The 15,782-nt window shown below is 38.3% G+C and overlaps 1 protein-coding gene across 1 annotated transcript in view; it reads left to right on the top strand.

The window, feature by feature from the left end:
- The window catches only part of adcy9a (adenylate cyclase 9a), a 33,213-nt gene that overhangs the window by 6,558 nt on the left and 10,873 nt on the right, over window positions 1–15,782 (top strand). The window contains exons 2-5 of the mRNA XM_086082623.1: window positions 11,925–12,115; window positions 12,550–12,657; window positions 12,778–13,052; window positions 13,928–14,030. Coding sequence (XP_085938749.1) covers window positions 11,925–12,115; window positions 12,550–12,657; window positions 12,778–13,052; window positions 13,928–14,030 — 677 coding nt within the window. The remainder of the gene's footprint in view (window positions 1–11,924; window positions 12,116–12,549; window positions 12,658–12,777; window positions 13,053–13,927; window positions 14,031–15,782) is intronic.

Here is a 15,782-nt window from a genome sequence, read left to right as displayed (position 1 = left end):
CTCCTCATTACATGAACTCTTAGCATTTTATTAACTATTCAGTTTGAGGAGCATGGCTGTAAACACCGTTTTCCAGTAAAAAATAAATAAATAATAATAATCGTGTTTGGACTTATTTTTTCCAGTATTGCGTAACTATCTAAGATGGGCGTTTTGACCGAGGCACAGACGAATGCGCCTGATTCTCAAATAAAACTTTTTTAGACTCTGCTGATGAATATTTTTTGTTCACTCTCTATGTGAAGCTTGGTACCAAATGGTCTGTGACCAGGTACCGGTCCACGTGGTTGGGGACTGGACTTATTTCCACTCTTCTGTAAAGTTCCCAGCTTTAATGGAGCACTCATTTTCTCTCCTCTGCATTTGCATAGTGTAAAGTCTTTATATATCTGATCTGCACATTTAACTTAGTTTATCATTCCCCCTGCACAGGAATGTGTTGAGTCAAGTGTGTGTGTGTTTGTGTATGTGTTGAGTGCTGATAAGCATGCCCATCCCTGTCCCAGCCTGATTATGTCATACACACACACACTGAAATTGTAATCCTGTGAAATAATCTGTTTTAATATTAAGAAATGTACCTCTAGTCTGTTTTTCCCCTTTGTAACTTTAATGAAATACAGTTACATAAAAAAATGTGATTATATAACACTGTTATATGTGTTTTATGAAAAACTCTTAAGCCTGGCTAGCACATAGCGCCACTGAGCGCCGACTCTGCATGGGTGCCACTTATTTGGAATGGCTGGTATATGCTGTAGACTGAATGCACAAACTACGTTATACTTGAACGGTGCCTTGTTAAATGTTCATTTTAAATAATATATATGGAGAGTCACCAGAAGATTGTTTATTAATTGATGAGTTTCTTTTCCACTGGTTTCTACAGCAGAGGTCCTTGGAAGAGAATATAATGATATCATGTGTTGCTTTATATATAAAAACTGCTCATTTTCTGCTTTCACTACCAATAAACTGGTAAAACACAGATTTGATGAGCTTGTGCTCTGAAATTAAGCATGCACAACTACAGTAGAATGAAACAAGGAAGTTGTACAAACCACTATTTATAACTTTTTTGGTTTAAATCTTCATGTGACTTTTGACTGAATCCAGTAAACGTAAACCGTCTAGGTGACATCAGTTCACATTTGTGAGCTATGGTACATGCATAGGTTGTATTGTTAGTGCTGTCAAAGTTACTATTACACTATTAATTTTGACCACAGATGATCCTTGACAGTGCATGGTTACGTCAAAAGTAGCACAGGCTGTGTTGGAGCAATAAATATAACTACATGCGGTAAAGTTAAAATTGTAATAAATGTTTGCGTATGACATTCAGAATATTTGTTCATGTCAAACTACTGGGGTCATTTTTTCCCCGTCATTTTAAATTATGCAAGTAATTAACTGATTAGAAAAAGAGGAGGATGAGGGCGTGCGGTGGATCAAAAAATGTTGACGACATCCTCATAACACAAACTCATTTGCTCCCAAAAACATATTTATAATTTTTTTATGCTAGAGCATACAGAAGGCTTTGATGCAGCCTCTGAACTTGAGAGAACGGGTGAAGCAATGGTACTAATTACAAAACGGCCAGCAGAATATAAGAGATCAACCAGGGCCATGTTGCAATCAAGGTTATTTCCCCACAGTTCTAAACAGTTTTGTGAATAATGATAAAACTTAGTTAAATTCTAATGCTAATTGCTGCAAAACGGAAACGGATAGAAATATACTTTTTTTTCCTGATAAAAGACGAGACCCTATTTCTAAGGGAGAGCCCGGACACCCGGAGGAGGAAACTCATTTTGGCCGCTTGTATCCGGGATCTCCGCTGCTCCTCCGCGTGGAGAGGAGCCAGTTGAGGTGGCTCGGGCATTTGGTCCCGATGCCTCCTGGACGCCTCCCTGGAGAGGTGTTCCAGGCATGTCCCACCGGCGGAAATGCCCGGGGACGACCCGGGACACGCAAGAGAGACTATGTCTCCCAGCTGGCCTGGGAACGCCTTGGGATCCCGCCAGAGGAGCTGGTTGAAGTGGCTGGGGACAGGGAAGTCTAGATTTCCATCCTAAACTCTTTTTTTTGGTAGGTTTCATGTTTTTATAGCAATAGAACACAAAGTTCTGTGGGCCTTGCAAAATCAGTCAAAATCCAGTAAAACAGCCGGGAGCGAAGGGGATTGCTTCAGGGAAAATGGTTGGGAGTGAATGAGTTAAATGTGGAAATAATTAACATATTACAGGTGCTCTTCAAATTTGGCGGGCAAAACATGTTGATAAAAAGCCTTTTTAATTAAGTGATTAATCACGATTAATCAAAACTGTAAAATATGATTAATCTGATTAAAAAATTAAATCGTTTGACAGCTCTAAATTAGATGAGTCATTTTCTCTTTTTTGGATGAGTATGATGGCACAATTCACCTTTATACTCACCCCACAATGACAGACGTTTTAATGTTTTGAGTGAATTTTATGAGCTCCTACATCTGTAGGGTTTGTCTAAATGCATCTCAAGCTGCCTTGCAACGGCTCAACAGCAGTTCTGTCCCGGATACTTTTGGCAGAGATTTTGATTTATTGTGCTTCACATTTCAATCACTGCCGACTGTCATGAAACATTAAAGCAATATAGACGTGACTATTTAGCTTTGAAATAACATCTAAAAATAGTATTTGATGTTCTTGTAAAAATGAGACACTTGTTTCTTATTGCCATTGAGACCCTTAGATTACCTACTTTAGTGGTCTTTAAAATTGGTAGACCGAAATATGTCCGTGTAGGGATTCTGAAGAGTATTAGACAAAGAGGTGTGCTCGTAAAATGCTGTGTTCTGTGGAAAGACAGACTACTGAGTCATTAGAAAGAAGAAGAGGGGAGGAAGAAGGGAGAACAAGCCGCACATCTTCTGGTCATGACCTTTTCCCATGGAGTTCCCACAGTCTATCTTAGGGGAGCTCAGGGAGTTGTTTTCATCCTTGTGTCTTAAGAGGACGCTTTATGTCTCATCCGAGACGGTGCATTAAAAGTTCACAAGCAGTTGTCATAATTTCAGAGATTTCTCATGCATGTTTGTAGGATTACTAGACCTTTCCTGCAAAGTGCAGAAATACCTCAGGAGACATGTTTCCTTTATAGTTGAGGCGCAAGGTTGGTCATTTCTCGCTCAAGCAGTGTCCTACCACAGAACATGAGAGGCACTTAGTGTGAAGTGCATCACTAACGTGCATTGAACAGCTGTGTGTATGTGTGTGTTTATGAGCGTGACGTAGATGGTGTGTATCAGCGCAATCTCTGAAGACACCGCACTACGTCCAACTCTTGCTTTTCTTTTGTTGATGTTACAGATCGACGAACTCTCTGTTGAATTCCGGTTGCAGGCATTGTTTTGCAATAGATACTCTGTGCAAGTTATTGAAGGTACCTTTGCGTTTGGGTTCCAACTTTTTAACACCAATATCTAAGGCAGGGGTGCTCAAGTTCGGTCCTCGAGAGCCCCTATCCAGCCTGGTTTCCATGCTTCCCTCCTGCAGCACAGCTGAACCTAATGATCAGCTAATCAGCAAGCTTGGCAGAAGCCTGATAACGATCCTGATCACGAATCAGGTGTGTTAGTGGAGAGAAACATGGGAAACAAGCTGGAGAGGGGCTCTCGAGGACCGAACTTGAGCACCCCTGATCTAATGGATAGCATATGACAAACAAACAAATACAATTGCTTACTGGCATTACTCTGCTAGTGGACATCTGTAATTATTTTACTTACTTAATGGTCTACATTTCTCTTATGATGGCCTAAGCTTTTGCTATTTTTTACAACAGATGTGCTTTAAAACATGGAATATGTGTTTTGTCTGGGCAGAAATGTACACGTCATCCATAAGTGAATTCCGATGATAGTGGCAAGGAACAGTTATATGTCCGTTTCCAGAACAGTCACATTGGAAGATATTGGTTATTTTGTCACATTTGAAAGTAGGCTGATTCAGATCTGAGAATATCGATTGTTCATTTTTTCTCTTCACGCTGTCATGATGCTCATTGGAATTGTGTCACGAGCTAAAAATCATTATTGTGCCACTTTGGCCGTATATTGTGTAAATCCAACCTAAATATCATCTAGTAATGGACAGCCTCATAACTAGACGAAAGAACTCAACTCCATAAAACTTTGCTAGAGTGTTGGTGCAAAGGAAACAAACAAACATTGAAGTCATTATTAGTCACCATGGCATCAATGGAACCATCTACCTTCGTTACCCCCAATATCATTGATGTCACCGCCCTTTCAGTTGTTGTTTTATTATTCTCACTTCTCAGTAGGTTTCTATTATTTCCCCCAAAAACATTTTGAGTGAAAACACACATGAACAATGTAGTCTGTTATTGAACTTTTTTGTGTCAAGAATGGCCATAAATGTGTAAGTGGTGAACGCATTTAAATAATGGTCTGCACAACTGATGTATTTTTATTAACTCCCAACTGACTCTTCGTAAATTTCTACACATGGTGAACAGGAGGTCCGAAAGAAAAGGGAAATCTCATTGAACTGTCTGCACTAATAGAAATTCAAAAAGAGGAAAGGGAAGAGGAATGGGAGGGTACTTGAAGGAGTATCATGTGAGAGTCTCATCCCACGGTTTCATCGGCGTGTCCAAATATGGATTTGCTGTTGCACAAGAGCCTGTTCTCAAGACCTGCCACCGACTGGGCAGAAAACTGGAGGGTAGGAAAGGGAGGGGAGTAGAAAAAAAAGACCTAAGGGAGAAGCGTTAAGTTAAAAGGAAGACATGAAAAATGAGAGTGTAGCTCAGGCACAAATATAAAGATAGGCCGTGTGAGGTGGTGACGGATGTAGGCTTGGCAAGACAACAGAGCGATATACAGTAGTTAAGTACAGTTGGACGATTGTAAGGCCGAGTCCATGAAGGAATAAAGCAAGTTGAAATCTATTTTTAGTTTTGGAGCTGTTTAACCTCGGGTCTAGGCAGCAAGACGAAAGTGAAGAATGACAAAGTTTGCTGAATACAGTAAGAGAGTTTAGCCATAAATTGTGTGCTGTTTAACGTGCAACAACGGTTGCTTTTTAGTACACTGCATTTCTGGGAGCTTCCCAATAACCTTTTTATTTTTAATCAAAGGCTAAACATTCATCTTACTCAAGGAAGAATGAACTGAATTAAGTTGTTTTTTAATCCCCGATGAGAAAACTCACCCTTGGTCAGTACTCGTCAAAGTCGTTTTATTGGACAGTGAGGTGTTTGTGTTATGTTGTATGTGGATGGGCAAAGAGATGTTTTTGCTGTGTGTAAGTAATTGGAAAAACAGATGCTAGGTGGGACAAACACATAAGGCACTATTTGTACCAGTCCACAAAATAAACACTCATTGGTTGGTCTCCATATGTTGACTTTTTTTTTTTACAGCCACTTTCTACTTTTACACACCGGCCATCTCAAACGACCACAAACGTGAAGCATGGTGGCCTAAAATGATCAAACTAAAGGGCCATTTTGACCTTGAACATGTGGCGAGTCACTGACTGCAGTACAGCACAAATTAATTAGGTTGCCGAAGTAGTTCTATCCACTTTTCTATACTATGGATTGCAATTGAAGCTTTGACCAAGCTATGTTTTCCTCAGATACTCAAGCAATGATGCGCCTTTTAGCATGTTGCTACTTGCTAACGCATACAAGCTTATTGTCAGGATTTGTGAATATAGGTCCGGAAAGTAAAAACCCTGAAAAAGTTTGGCTTTAGCCACAGGTGCTTCTACTCAACAGGGTGCCAGTTGTGTGTGGCTAAAGCCAATCTGTGGCAGAGTTTTTACTTTCTGGACCAAGATTCCCCAACCCTGCTTATTGGTAAAGGAGTAACTTTATAGCTCTGTACAACTCGTACTCATGTGGGAACATTTTAATTGTTGCACAAAAAAAAAAAAGGCCTTAACTCTTTTTCTCTTGTGGTTATATTGGAACACAAAAGCAAAGGGGAAAAAAGCATCAAATGCTTATGGACTTTGTTAGCTTTTGACTCTACCACGAAGGTAATCGTAAATATTAGATGCTGGATAGGAATGTTACAAAAAATACAGGCGATTACAGGAAAACAAAAATTTGAATGGGGGGGAAAAAAAATCAGTTTTGATGTTGAAATATGTTTGTTATACAGTATATCAATACCCAGATATATGTCAGAGGTGCAAAACTGATGTTTTAGTATGTTGTAACCTTTTTTAAACCGGTGCTTCTTGAAGATAATGTAGCATATTTTCCTTCTAGATCCAAGACCACCCACCGTCGCCGTCATCTGTTGAGAATATTGGGTGGACCATTTTTCGGTTTTCCTTAGTGAATGCAAATGGACTGACTTGAGTTCCCAGTAACAGGATCTGTGTTTCAACTGTCACATTTATATGGTCAGCAGAATCAATCATGAGTAACATCCTGTGTATCACCTATGAAGCCAGCAATAGAGATTTGAGGATCGTAGCAACCAAAATGATCACAATATTGGTGATGTGAAAAGTCACTTGTTCTATAAAGAGTTCAAGTGTGCCTTGGCGACAGACCTTGTTGTGTACAGGACTCGAGAAGATATGGTAATCCGTTGTAAAATTATTGATGAATAAAACATTTTCCATTCCCAATCTGTTTCAGTGCAAGTGCGATATGTGCCTGCGTGGTAGTCAGAAGTTAGAGAGTGTGCGATAGAATAGTGTTTTTCTGAGGTGCGTGTCCATGGTGTTTATGATCTTCTGGTGTGCATGTGGAATTTCACGGCACAGTTAAGCTTCCTCTCCATTCATTCTTTTCATCATTCATTCATTTCTTCCTTCATTCAAGTGATAGCATTTTATAAACGTGTGAATGAAAGATCACCATTGGCTTGTTTTTTTTAATAAGATACGCGGGGCAAATGTAATGGTGCAAGATTGCACTATTGTAGTTTAAATGAGTCATAAAAGGAAATTTAAATTTTGTGTGTGTGTGGGTTAGCACATGCAATTCATTCAGTGAGATAAGCAGATGATGCATATTTCCTGTAGATGGGTGTCTTTTGCCAAGAGTCATGTCATCTTGCTGTGTGTGAGATTGCCCAATTTGCATACCACACAACAAAGCATTGTAAGTAATGCTTTTTACAAATATTACTGCATTTTTATGCTTACTACAGAGGATTTTTGCAGTAATGAAAGTGGTTCGGAAAATGGATTAAAAATGTTTTTGTAAGCATCTCATTTGACTTGACAGATTCACAAGTGCTTTGCTATTTTAGAGTATTTTGAGTGATTTTTCAAGACACACAAAATATTGTTTTATTATTATTTGTACATTGAATCTACCAAGTGAAATAATACTCTTCTTTCTACCCTTTTCCGTACTTTAGTAATTAGCAGTAGAACATGGCTAAGTTATATGAAATGCACCCACTTCTCGCATACCCTGAGAAAAATAGCAGAACGGTGACTACTACGTTTACATGCAGTATATATATCCCTTAAAAACAAAAGCAAAACAAAAACGGTCAATAAGCCACAAACGCCTGCAAAACCCCATATTCCGTTTCTTAAAAACCCAAATAAGACCAACTGGCCAATACCTCCATTGAAAGGAATATTGATTTGTGTTTTGCACTTGCACTATCCACAAATGACGTCTATTTGCATCATGATGTTGTCTGTGTGTCGCAGTTTAGATGGGGATATTTCAATGTATACAGGAGTAACTGTCACGTCTCCGTCCTCTTAATGACGCTCCATCTCTTGCAGTAGACCTCAGTGCTGCACCACACATTGAGCCAAACGTGGTACTACAGTGAAGGCAGCTAGTATATCTACGTCTGTGTCATCAAATTGTCACCATTTTCAAGGTCTGTTTCAGAGTTTTCAAGGAGGCTGTTGATTCAGTTGGAAAGCTGAAATGGAAGTGTATGGAATGTGGGTTATGTAAAGTATGCTCAACTGAGTGACCTTCAGAGTGCTCTTCCGCTCTCTGTCGCTATCCCTACATTTACTCTTGCAAATACCTATACTTGTCGGCATAAGTCCATCTGCAGTATTATACGGTTTTCAGATCGTTTTTAATTGACATTTCTACTCGATATATCTTTTTTAAACATTGATTTGTAATTGTAACCTAATAAAATACTTGAGTAACTAGCTAAACTTGACAAGATTTTTATGTGAGTCTGCGACAATTTGCATACTGTATGCCCAGCTGTGTTGGAGAATCATGATAGTAATGCCGACCTAACCTTACTGTACTTAATGTTCAGGTTAATATGAACGTGTAGATCCTCACACAGCCTCCCTGCCCCATTTTTTTATTTTTCCAAACCAATATTAACACAATTGCTGAAGATCAATTTGTGTTTCTTGTCAGCCTTTCTGCCCCTGGACTGCAATATAGTGATCTTGTGTTTGAAGTTAGGACTCAGAGGTTTCTAGTTGGTTTGTTTGAATCATTCAAGAGTGTGCCTGATCTCTAACTGGATTTAAGATTGTTGTTTTGAAATTCTGTACCCCAATTCAAACCCCGAAGCTGAGAACTGTGTCCACCAGGGTACTGGGAGTCAGTGACTGATATTTCCGCAGAGTGGTGAAGATTAAAGATCAAAAGTTGTAGGCTTCTCCCCATTAGTGCACTGTGAACATCTGCAGAGGTTGGTAGAGTAGCCAAAAAATTGTCTGCAAGTAAGATTAGTACTGTTACTTAGAATAATAGGACTTGAGTAAAAGTAAAAAGTAGTCCTCCAAATAATGACTTAAGAGTAATAATTATTCATGAAAATACTACTTGAGTAATGTCTGATGTGTATCTTTTTCATTAAGAGCAGAAAAATACATTTAAAATGTTTTGAAAATTGTCCAACAATGTAACCGTCATTAAAACAATAATAAGTAGTCTTTATAATATCAAAAACATGCAAAAAAAAGAATGGAATTTTGCTTTCTTCATTGGAAGTTCATCAAAGGAGTACACTTGCTTTCTGCGGATTTTGCTTTAGTTGCTGTATTTTTTCAACTTCTTGGGGTGCATCCTCTGTAGACAGAAAACATATCAACGAGCCTACAGGGAATTTTAGATATTTAACATACACCTAGATATTTAAAAACAACAACAAATGCATAGTTTCAGCACAGGTCTAGGGAACCGTGGTCCTCGAGAGCCACTGTTTTGCATGTTTTAGATATTTCCCTCTTCCAACACACCTGATTCAATAATCAGGATAATTTTTAGGCTTCTACAGAGCTTGCTGATCATGTGAATCTAGTGTGTTGGAGGAGGGAGATATCTAAAACAGGCAGGACAGCGGCTCTCGAGGACCGCAGCTCTCTGGTGTAACAGGAAAAAATGTGCTTTATTCACCACAATGACTGAATGACGAAGTTTCGTGTTGACCAAATTTGTTGATAAAATATAGTTTTTTGAAAAACTTGTTTTATGGTACTTGTGTGTGTGTGTATAAACCACATGTGTTTGTGCAGGAGAGAGCCTTCAGCGTGTACAAGGTACTCCAAAAGATGCACATTTGACAGTTTGGCTAGATATGACCATAAAACTGATAGCATATGCGCAACCAAAATAAATAAACAAGTACAATTCAGCTCAATGTGCTTCTGTAGGCTGAAATTTTCACATTGGAGCACAGACGAGAGCTCGTTTTCCCTACACTTACCGGTAAATGTAAACATGGGCTTAATGTGAGGCCAGGGGCATTCGTAAAACTTAGTCGCAAGCTGTTGTACTGCATCTTCCATTTTTTTCGGCCATTCTTCATGGAAACGTGTCATTTTGGTGTCATTTTGGCGAGCTGGCAAAGACTGCTTGCAGTCATGTGACTGCCAGGCTCTGTTTCATTGGTGAAACAGAGTCAAACATCACTAACAGGAAGTCTTGAAGACACACACACACAAATAAAGAACCCTCAATCTCACAAGCAATAAAATAGATAGAAGAAAATAAAATTCGAAAAATTTGAGAACAGAACAGAATGTAGCTCAATGTAATTGAGTAAAAGTATTGTTTCTATTTGAAACTGAAGTAAAAGCAAAAAGTATGTTGTATCAAAGGTACGTTGGCACATACAATTCTAAATAAATAAAGTTAGTACACACCACTGAACATCTGATAACGATCGCAACACTTTCATGAATTTTTGTGCCTGTCTGTCTTATAAATGGTCAAATTTCAAGTCTGAGAAAAGCCCTCAAAGCCAAAGTAAGGCCTGCTGCTGGCATACAAGATGAGAATGTCTGCCAGCTCAATTCTAGTTGCAGACTAAGATAAATTGATTTTAGTTCCGCGCCGTGACTAATTTTATTTAGGAGGGCAAACAAGCAGGACAAAGAACTGTGCTTAAAGTCAGTCATGGTCATTGGTTCCGCAATCTACAAATTATGTTTGTGTGTGTTGGCAAAATAGCACCAATTAACACGCTATCAATGAGACAATCGCACATTGACTGACTGTAAGATTTGTGTGGTTGAATTGGGTAGCTGAGTGTGTCAACTTTGATTTGAAAACCAGCAAGACAAATGACTTTAATGATTTTCTAAAGGGCAATGATGCTATCTAGAATATGTAGTAGTGGCTGACCACACACACACAAACACACATATGCGAACACATTTTGTTTCACTTTGTTTGTTTTAGTAAAAATGTAGCAAATATACTCTAGTACACAAACCATTTCATCAGCACACCCACTCAGCATCAGACTGACGCACATGCTACCACATGTGGCTCCACAGAATGTTTCTCAAATATAAAACAGGCCGACCCTTAATCAAATATATTTAATTTGACTAAATGTATTAGATTTACAACGGGGGAATGGCTTTATTGTTTTTGGTAAATTAATCAAGTGAGTGCACTCTACATATTTTGCAGAAAATACTCAAATGTTTTTCCACTAGATATCTTTATTGCAAGAATTGAAATAAACTCAGATTTTTTTTAACAGTTTTTTTTTTTTTTTTACACTACCACATTTTAATGTTTTGTGTTTAGTTAATATTTGACCAGCAATTGTCAAGCTAACTTAACTAGCTTAGCTATATAGTTCAAACAGCTAGCATACCTGCGTCTGACAGACGGGAATATTTTGTCACTTTGTTAATGTAAATTTCAGAAATTAGTAAGATTTAAGTTAATTTGTTAAAATATAAATTGACCTATACATTTATGTTTCCACAATTATTATTTTCAAGTAGTTAAGCTGATGTGTTGAATCTGCTCTCCTCATTCACTTGCATTTACCCGGTTTGCTAGCTCATGATTGGTTAGTATAGTCAGCTGATAAGGTGGCAGGAAGTGCTGTCGCTGTCGCTGCCGCGTGTGACGAATAAACAGCGTTGTTCCAGAAGAAATCTGTCTCCATCCTGCTTTCTCATCTTATAAAGACTTTTCCATTAACCACCAACGAACCCTCACAGTACATTATCTTGAAACATTCAGAAAATAAAGAAAATCTATTATTTTTCAGCCCATGCCAATGAGTTGAAAATCACATGACTCCACGCATGCCAACATGGAGCACTTTAGGTGACGTTTTTGAGCACAAAGGCTATCTACAGTATTTGGGTTAGTAGTGTGTATTTAGACAGACTGATAGCAGCTGGCTATAGAGCACCGCTCTAATCCACTGTTTGCACATTTCCTTGTTGGCCCTACAGTGGTGTGAACATGCATGAGCTCTAGGATGATGTGTAAACAGAGTTGAGGAAACAAGCAGTGTTGCATTACCACCTGCTTGCCACGGTTGGTTTGAGTATTTAAATATACAGTAGTGCCACGAATGTTACATCAAAGGACTCCAATGCAGTACCTTTGCTTTTATTTTCATGTCAAATTGAGAAAATCAAAGTTGCGATAAGATTTTTTTGTTTCTTGCTGCATCTCCTCAGGGTTGAAAACCTACCTGATCTCAGGAAGGAAGTTGGGATACGATGTGCAGTGCGGTTGTTCTCAGCTGGGAAGCGATTTTGTTGGGTCGAGCCTGGCCGCCGGCACGCAGTGCCATGCTTCGGAAATCCCCTATGGTGGTGTCCAAGTTGCTGAACCTTTGTTGCCCAACCAATCATCAGACAAGACTGGGGTAAGTGCGGGGTGGGGACGATGCAGGACGATGTTGAATACGTGTAACAATTATGAACCTTTTTTGGGCATCATTTTGTACTTCACACACTTCTGTGTTACTTTGTGCTGTTTCACCTTATTTCCTACTGTTATGTTATGTTACTGGTATTTGTATGTGAAATTTTGGGGCTAATGTGTGAAAAAAGTTTATTGCAAATGTGAGTGTTTTATTTATTGGCGCGCTCAATAGACCTAATTTTTCTGTGCCTGTTTCCTGAACCTAAAATGTTATAAAACACAGTCCTATTACTGTATTGGTCAATATCACAGACAGTTGTTAAAAATCATAGCCTGAAGCTACAAGACAAGTCTTATAACCCACATTATCCAAAAGTAAATAAAGTTCCAAAGCCAAATCATTCATGTGAGACGTTAACTTCTTCTGTTTTCCAGCATCCGTGTGTTTCCCGCCTTGAGGTCATGTCTTCAGGAGCAGAACAGGGTGATGAAGTGGCTGTGCTAAACGGCTGCCAGGAGGATCGCAAGATTAGCAGTGCTAAGGTGCCGCACACGCACAAACGCACAATATCAGCAACAGTGAAAGTGTCTGTCGCTCCTTCAAGGCTACGTCCATCACTCCCATCTCCTTGTATCTTCATTCTCTTTGTCGTTTGGTTCCAGTTCCTTCCTGGTAACAGTCTCAGGACAGCCAACGGCCTTCTGAGCCCCCCTTTGGATGATCCAGTGAGAGCAAGCCAGAGCTCGTTGTGCGACATGCTCCAGGAGAAAGAGAAGAAGACGAGCACAAGCACGATGACCGGCACCAGTGTTGCCATGGCAGTTGGCGCTGGACCACCGGGTGCAGGCATGGAGCACTCTGCTCTTATTCAGCTGCGTGCCAAGAACTTTCGAGAAAAGAGCGACGCCCACTTTGTGGATGTTATCAGAGAGGACAGGTGAGCAAGTGGAATTTCTCAACTGCCGATGTCGGTGAGGCATGACTTAATTTGTATAGCAATGGTGAAAATAAATGATGTCGTTGTTCTCCGCTTTTAATGTTATAACCAGGGTTATTATAGTTTGGGAATTTTTTATTTTAGTTAGTTTTTATTTAGTTTTGAGTTTTGGTTTTTAAATTTAATTTGTTTTAATTAGTTTTCAAGGTGGTTCTGTTAGTTTTTATTAGTTTTAGTTATTTCATAAATGCTTAGTTTCAGTTTAGTTTTAGTTAGTTTCAGTATTAGTTTTAGTAAAAAATAAATAAAAAATAAAGGAGTAGTACTTGTGCACAATATTTAAAAAACACCATGGGAGCAACATCATCTGAAGGTGCTTTTCTATTGGCTGCTGCTAGATGATGTCACTTTTGTGTGACACACTTTCAAATGTCCTTATTGCGGTTAATATCAAAATAAATCGACTTAAAATCACATTTAAAATCATCCACAAAGGCTCATGCATTAAATTTATTACCAAAGACTAAAACGAAGGACATTTTTGCTGTAGTTTCAGTTAGTTTTCGTTTTTATTTTATTTCGTTAACTAAATTGTTTTTTGAATTTTTGTTTTTTTCATTAGTTTTAGTTAACTAAAATAACCTTAGTTGTAACTTAGGAAAATAAGGTCAGGCATAGTAGGAGGTTGTTGTTTTTTTTTTTTATCAGGGAAGACTGCAAATATACCACAGATTTTAACCTTATTCACTACCTAAGCTAAAAAGTGATACGTTCCAAAATTATCCTAGATTTTTATGTTAAATTTTATGTTTTGAATATTGGTGGTGCATACTACTATATATACTATATAGTTGGTATTTATCTTCTTTTTCCAGTCTGATGAAGGATTATTTTTTCAAACCACCCATCAACAAGATCAGCCTCAACTTTCTAGACCGACCCCTGGAGACAGCCTATCGCAGCAGCTACAAGGACGAGGTGGAAACACATTACATCACCACATGACCTGCAAATACACACATACATGTCCAGTACATAGAAAAAAGCTATGCCATAGAGTTTTGCAGTTTTCAATTATTTCCAAGTAAAATGCCCAATAGGCTTGGCCCCACACCCTTAAAAAGAGGCCTTGATCTTTCAAGTAACTTGCACAACGTCACAAGCTTGTGGGACCCCTGCTGTTGCACTCAGTGTTACAAAATAATACACACAGTAATTTTCCATGTGTGTAGTTTATTGCAATAAGGAGAGCTGGGAAGTCAGAAAATTTACCCCTTTAATTAGGAAAAAGTACAATGTTCTGTGAGAGTTTCAAATTTAGAATTCAAGGCAATTTGAGCTGAGTCTGCCTTAACGTACGAGATGCATTCGTAGTCTGGCATCAGGAAGGCCATTTGAAAAGAAGAAAAGGAAGGGAAAAAAAATCCACAGCTCAGCTTCCCATAGTTGACTTGATGTTACTCGCATCACGTGAGCTACTGCTGGTTACACCCAAGTAGTGCATTCATTTTCTAAATGATTAATTCATTGATTAAACTGCCCTTATGACCCTCCCTAGTCTGACATCAGACAAAACTGGTGGTGCACACTGAAAGACGATATACATAAGCCAAAACCACCATTTTGTTTACTGTACATTTCTAATTCTTGTTCATAGATATCTCCACTTACTCTGTGACACTATAATCCTGTTTAGCATGGTTTGATTGACAGTCAGATTGTCTCTTTACAAACAAAGCAAATGCAAGCATATCATCACAGTTTGCTTGGAACATTTGGAGGTTTGACCTCTTTAGGTGTTCTACTTCCAAGCAGACTTGAAAGTAACGTGTAACCAAATGGTTGAATGGCCTATTTTTATGGTCCTCTTTTTTTTATTTTTTTTTATGTACTGTAGTTAGTGACTTTAGATACAAGTGACCTGACTTAAGAGTTTTTTTTGTTTTTGTTGTAAATATACATATAGACGTCAAAGTCGTCATTTGGCCTATTTTTAGCTCTGACTTCTGAGCTCAAACATGAGATATGTGCGCTGTATGGCGGCAGTAAGCCTGAGTAGCAGTATGGCAAATAGTGAACAATTAATCAGAAAAGAGACTTCAAGCTGTTTAATGCCACTCACAGTTGAAGTTTACTGTCAAACTAAACATAAAAAAAGATAATGACGTGTATTTTTAACAAATACATAGCTTTGCCTCAAGACAGTCAGTTTAGCTTATTGCTAACATATATGGAAAACAGCATTTAAATTCTAGCAGTTAGCATTGATAGTCGCTATTTTATAAACCTTTAAGCAACGGATATATGACAATAAGTTATAAGCATGCATTCGTAGTCCTCTGCAAAAATTACTAACATTGTAAAATTGTGACGGTCACGCACAGTAGTAGGAGAAGAAGAAAATTCTCCATTGTTTATGGCAGAATAACTGTACAGTACTGCCTCACGTTGGCCAAAGCGGGCATAACACATTGAATTAGATTGTAGCATTAAATTATGATGCACAAACTGTTTAATCCTTTAAATTTTATTTAATTATGTTTTTGCTTCGTTTTCATAAAGTATAATATTATAGCAGTATACAGTAGAAACTGTTATTTTTCTGCATTGCCAATGCCAATCATCCACTAAAAAATTGTTTTAACGTGTGTATGAAGAATCAATTATGAACAAAAATCTAATTTACATAAATAAAAATGATTATGTAAAATGTACATGAAATTTACATTT

This window comes from Leptonotus elevatus, chromosome 8 (assembly GCF_054856555.1).
Source record: "Leptonotus elevatus isolate MCC_2025b chromosome 8, RoL_Lele_1.0, whole genome shotgun sequence".
Classification (NCBI taxonomy): domain Eukaryota; kingdom Metazoa; phylum Chordata; class Actinopteri; order Syngnathiformes; family Syngnathidae; genus Leptonotus; species Leptonotus elevatus.
The sequence above is the reverse complement of the archived record's forward strand: the minus strand, read 5'-3'. Positions and strand labels throughout refer to the sequence as shown.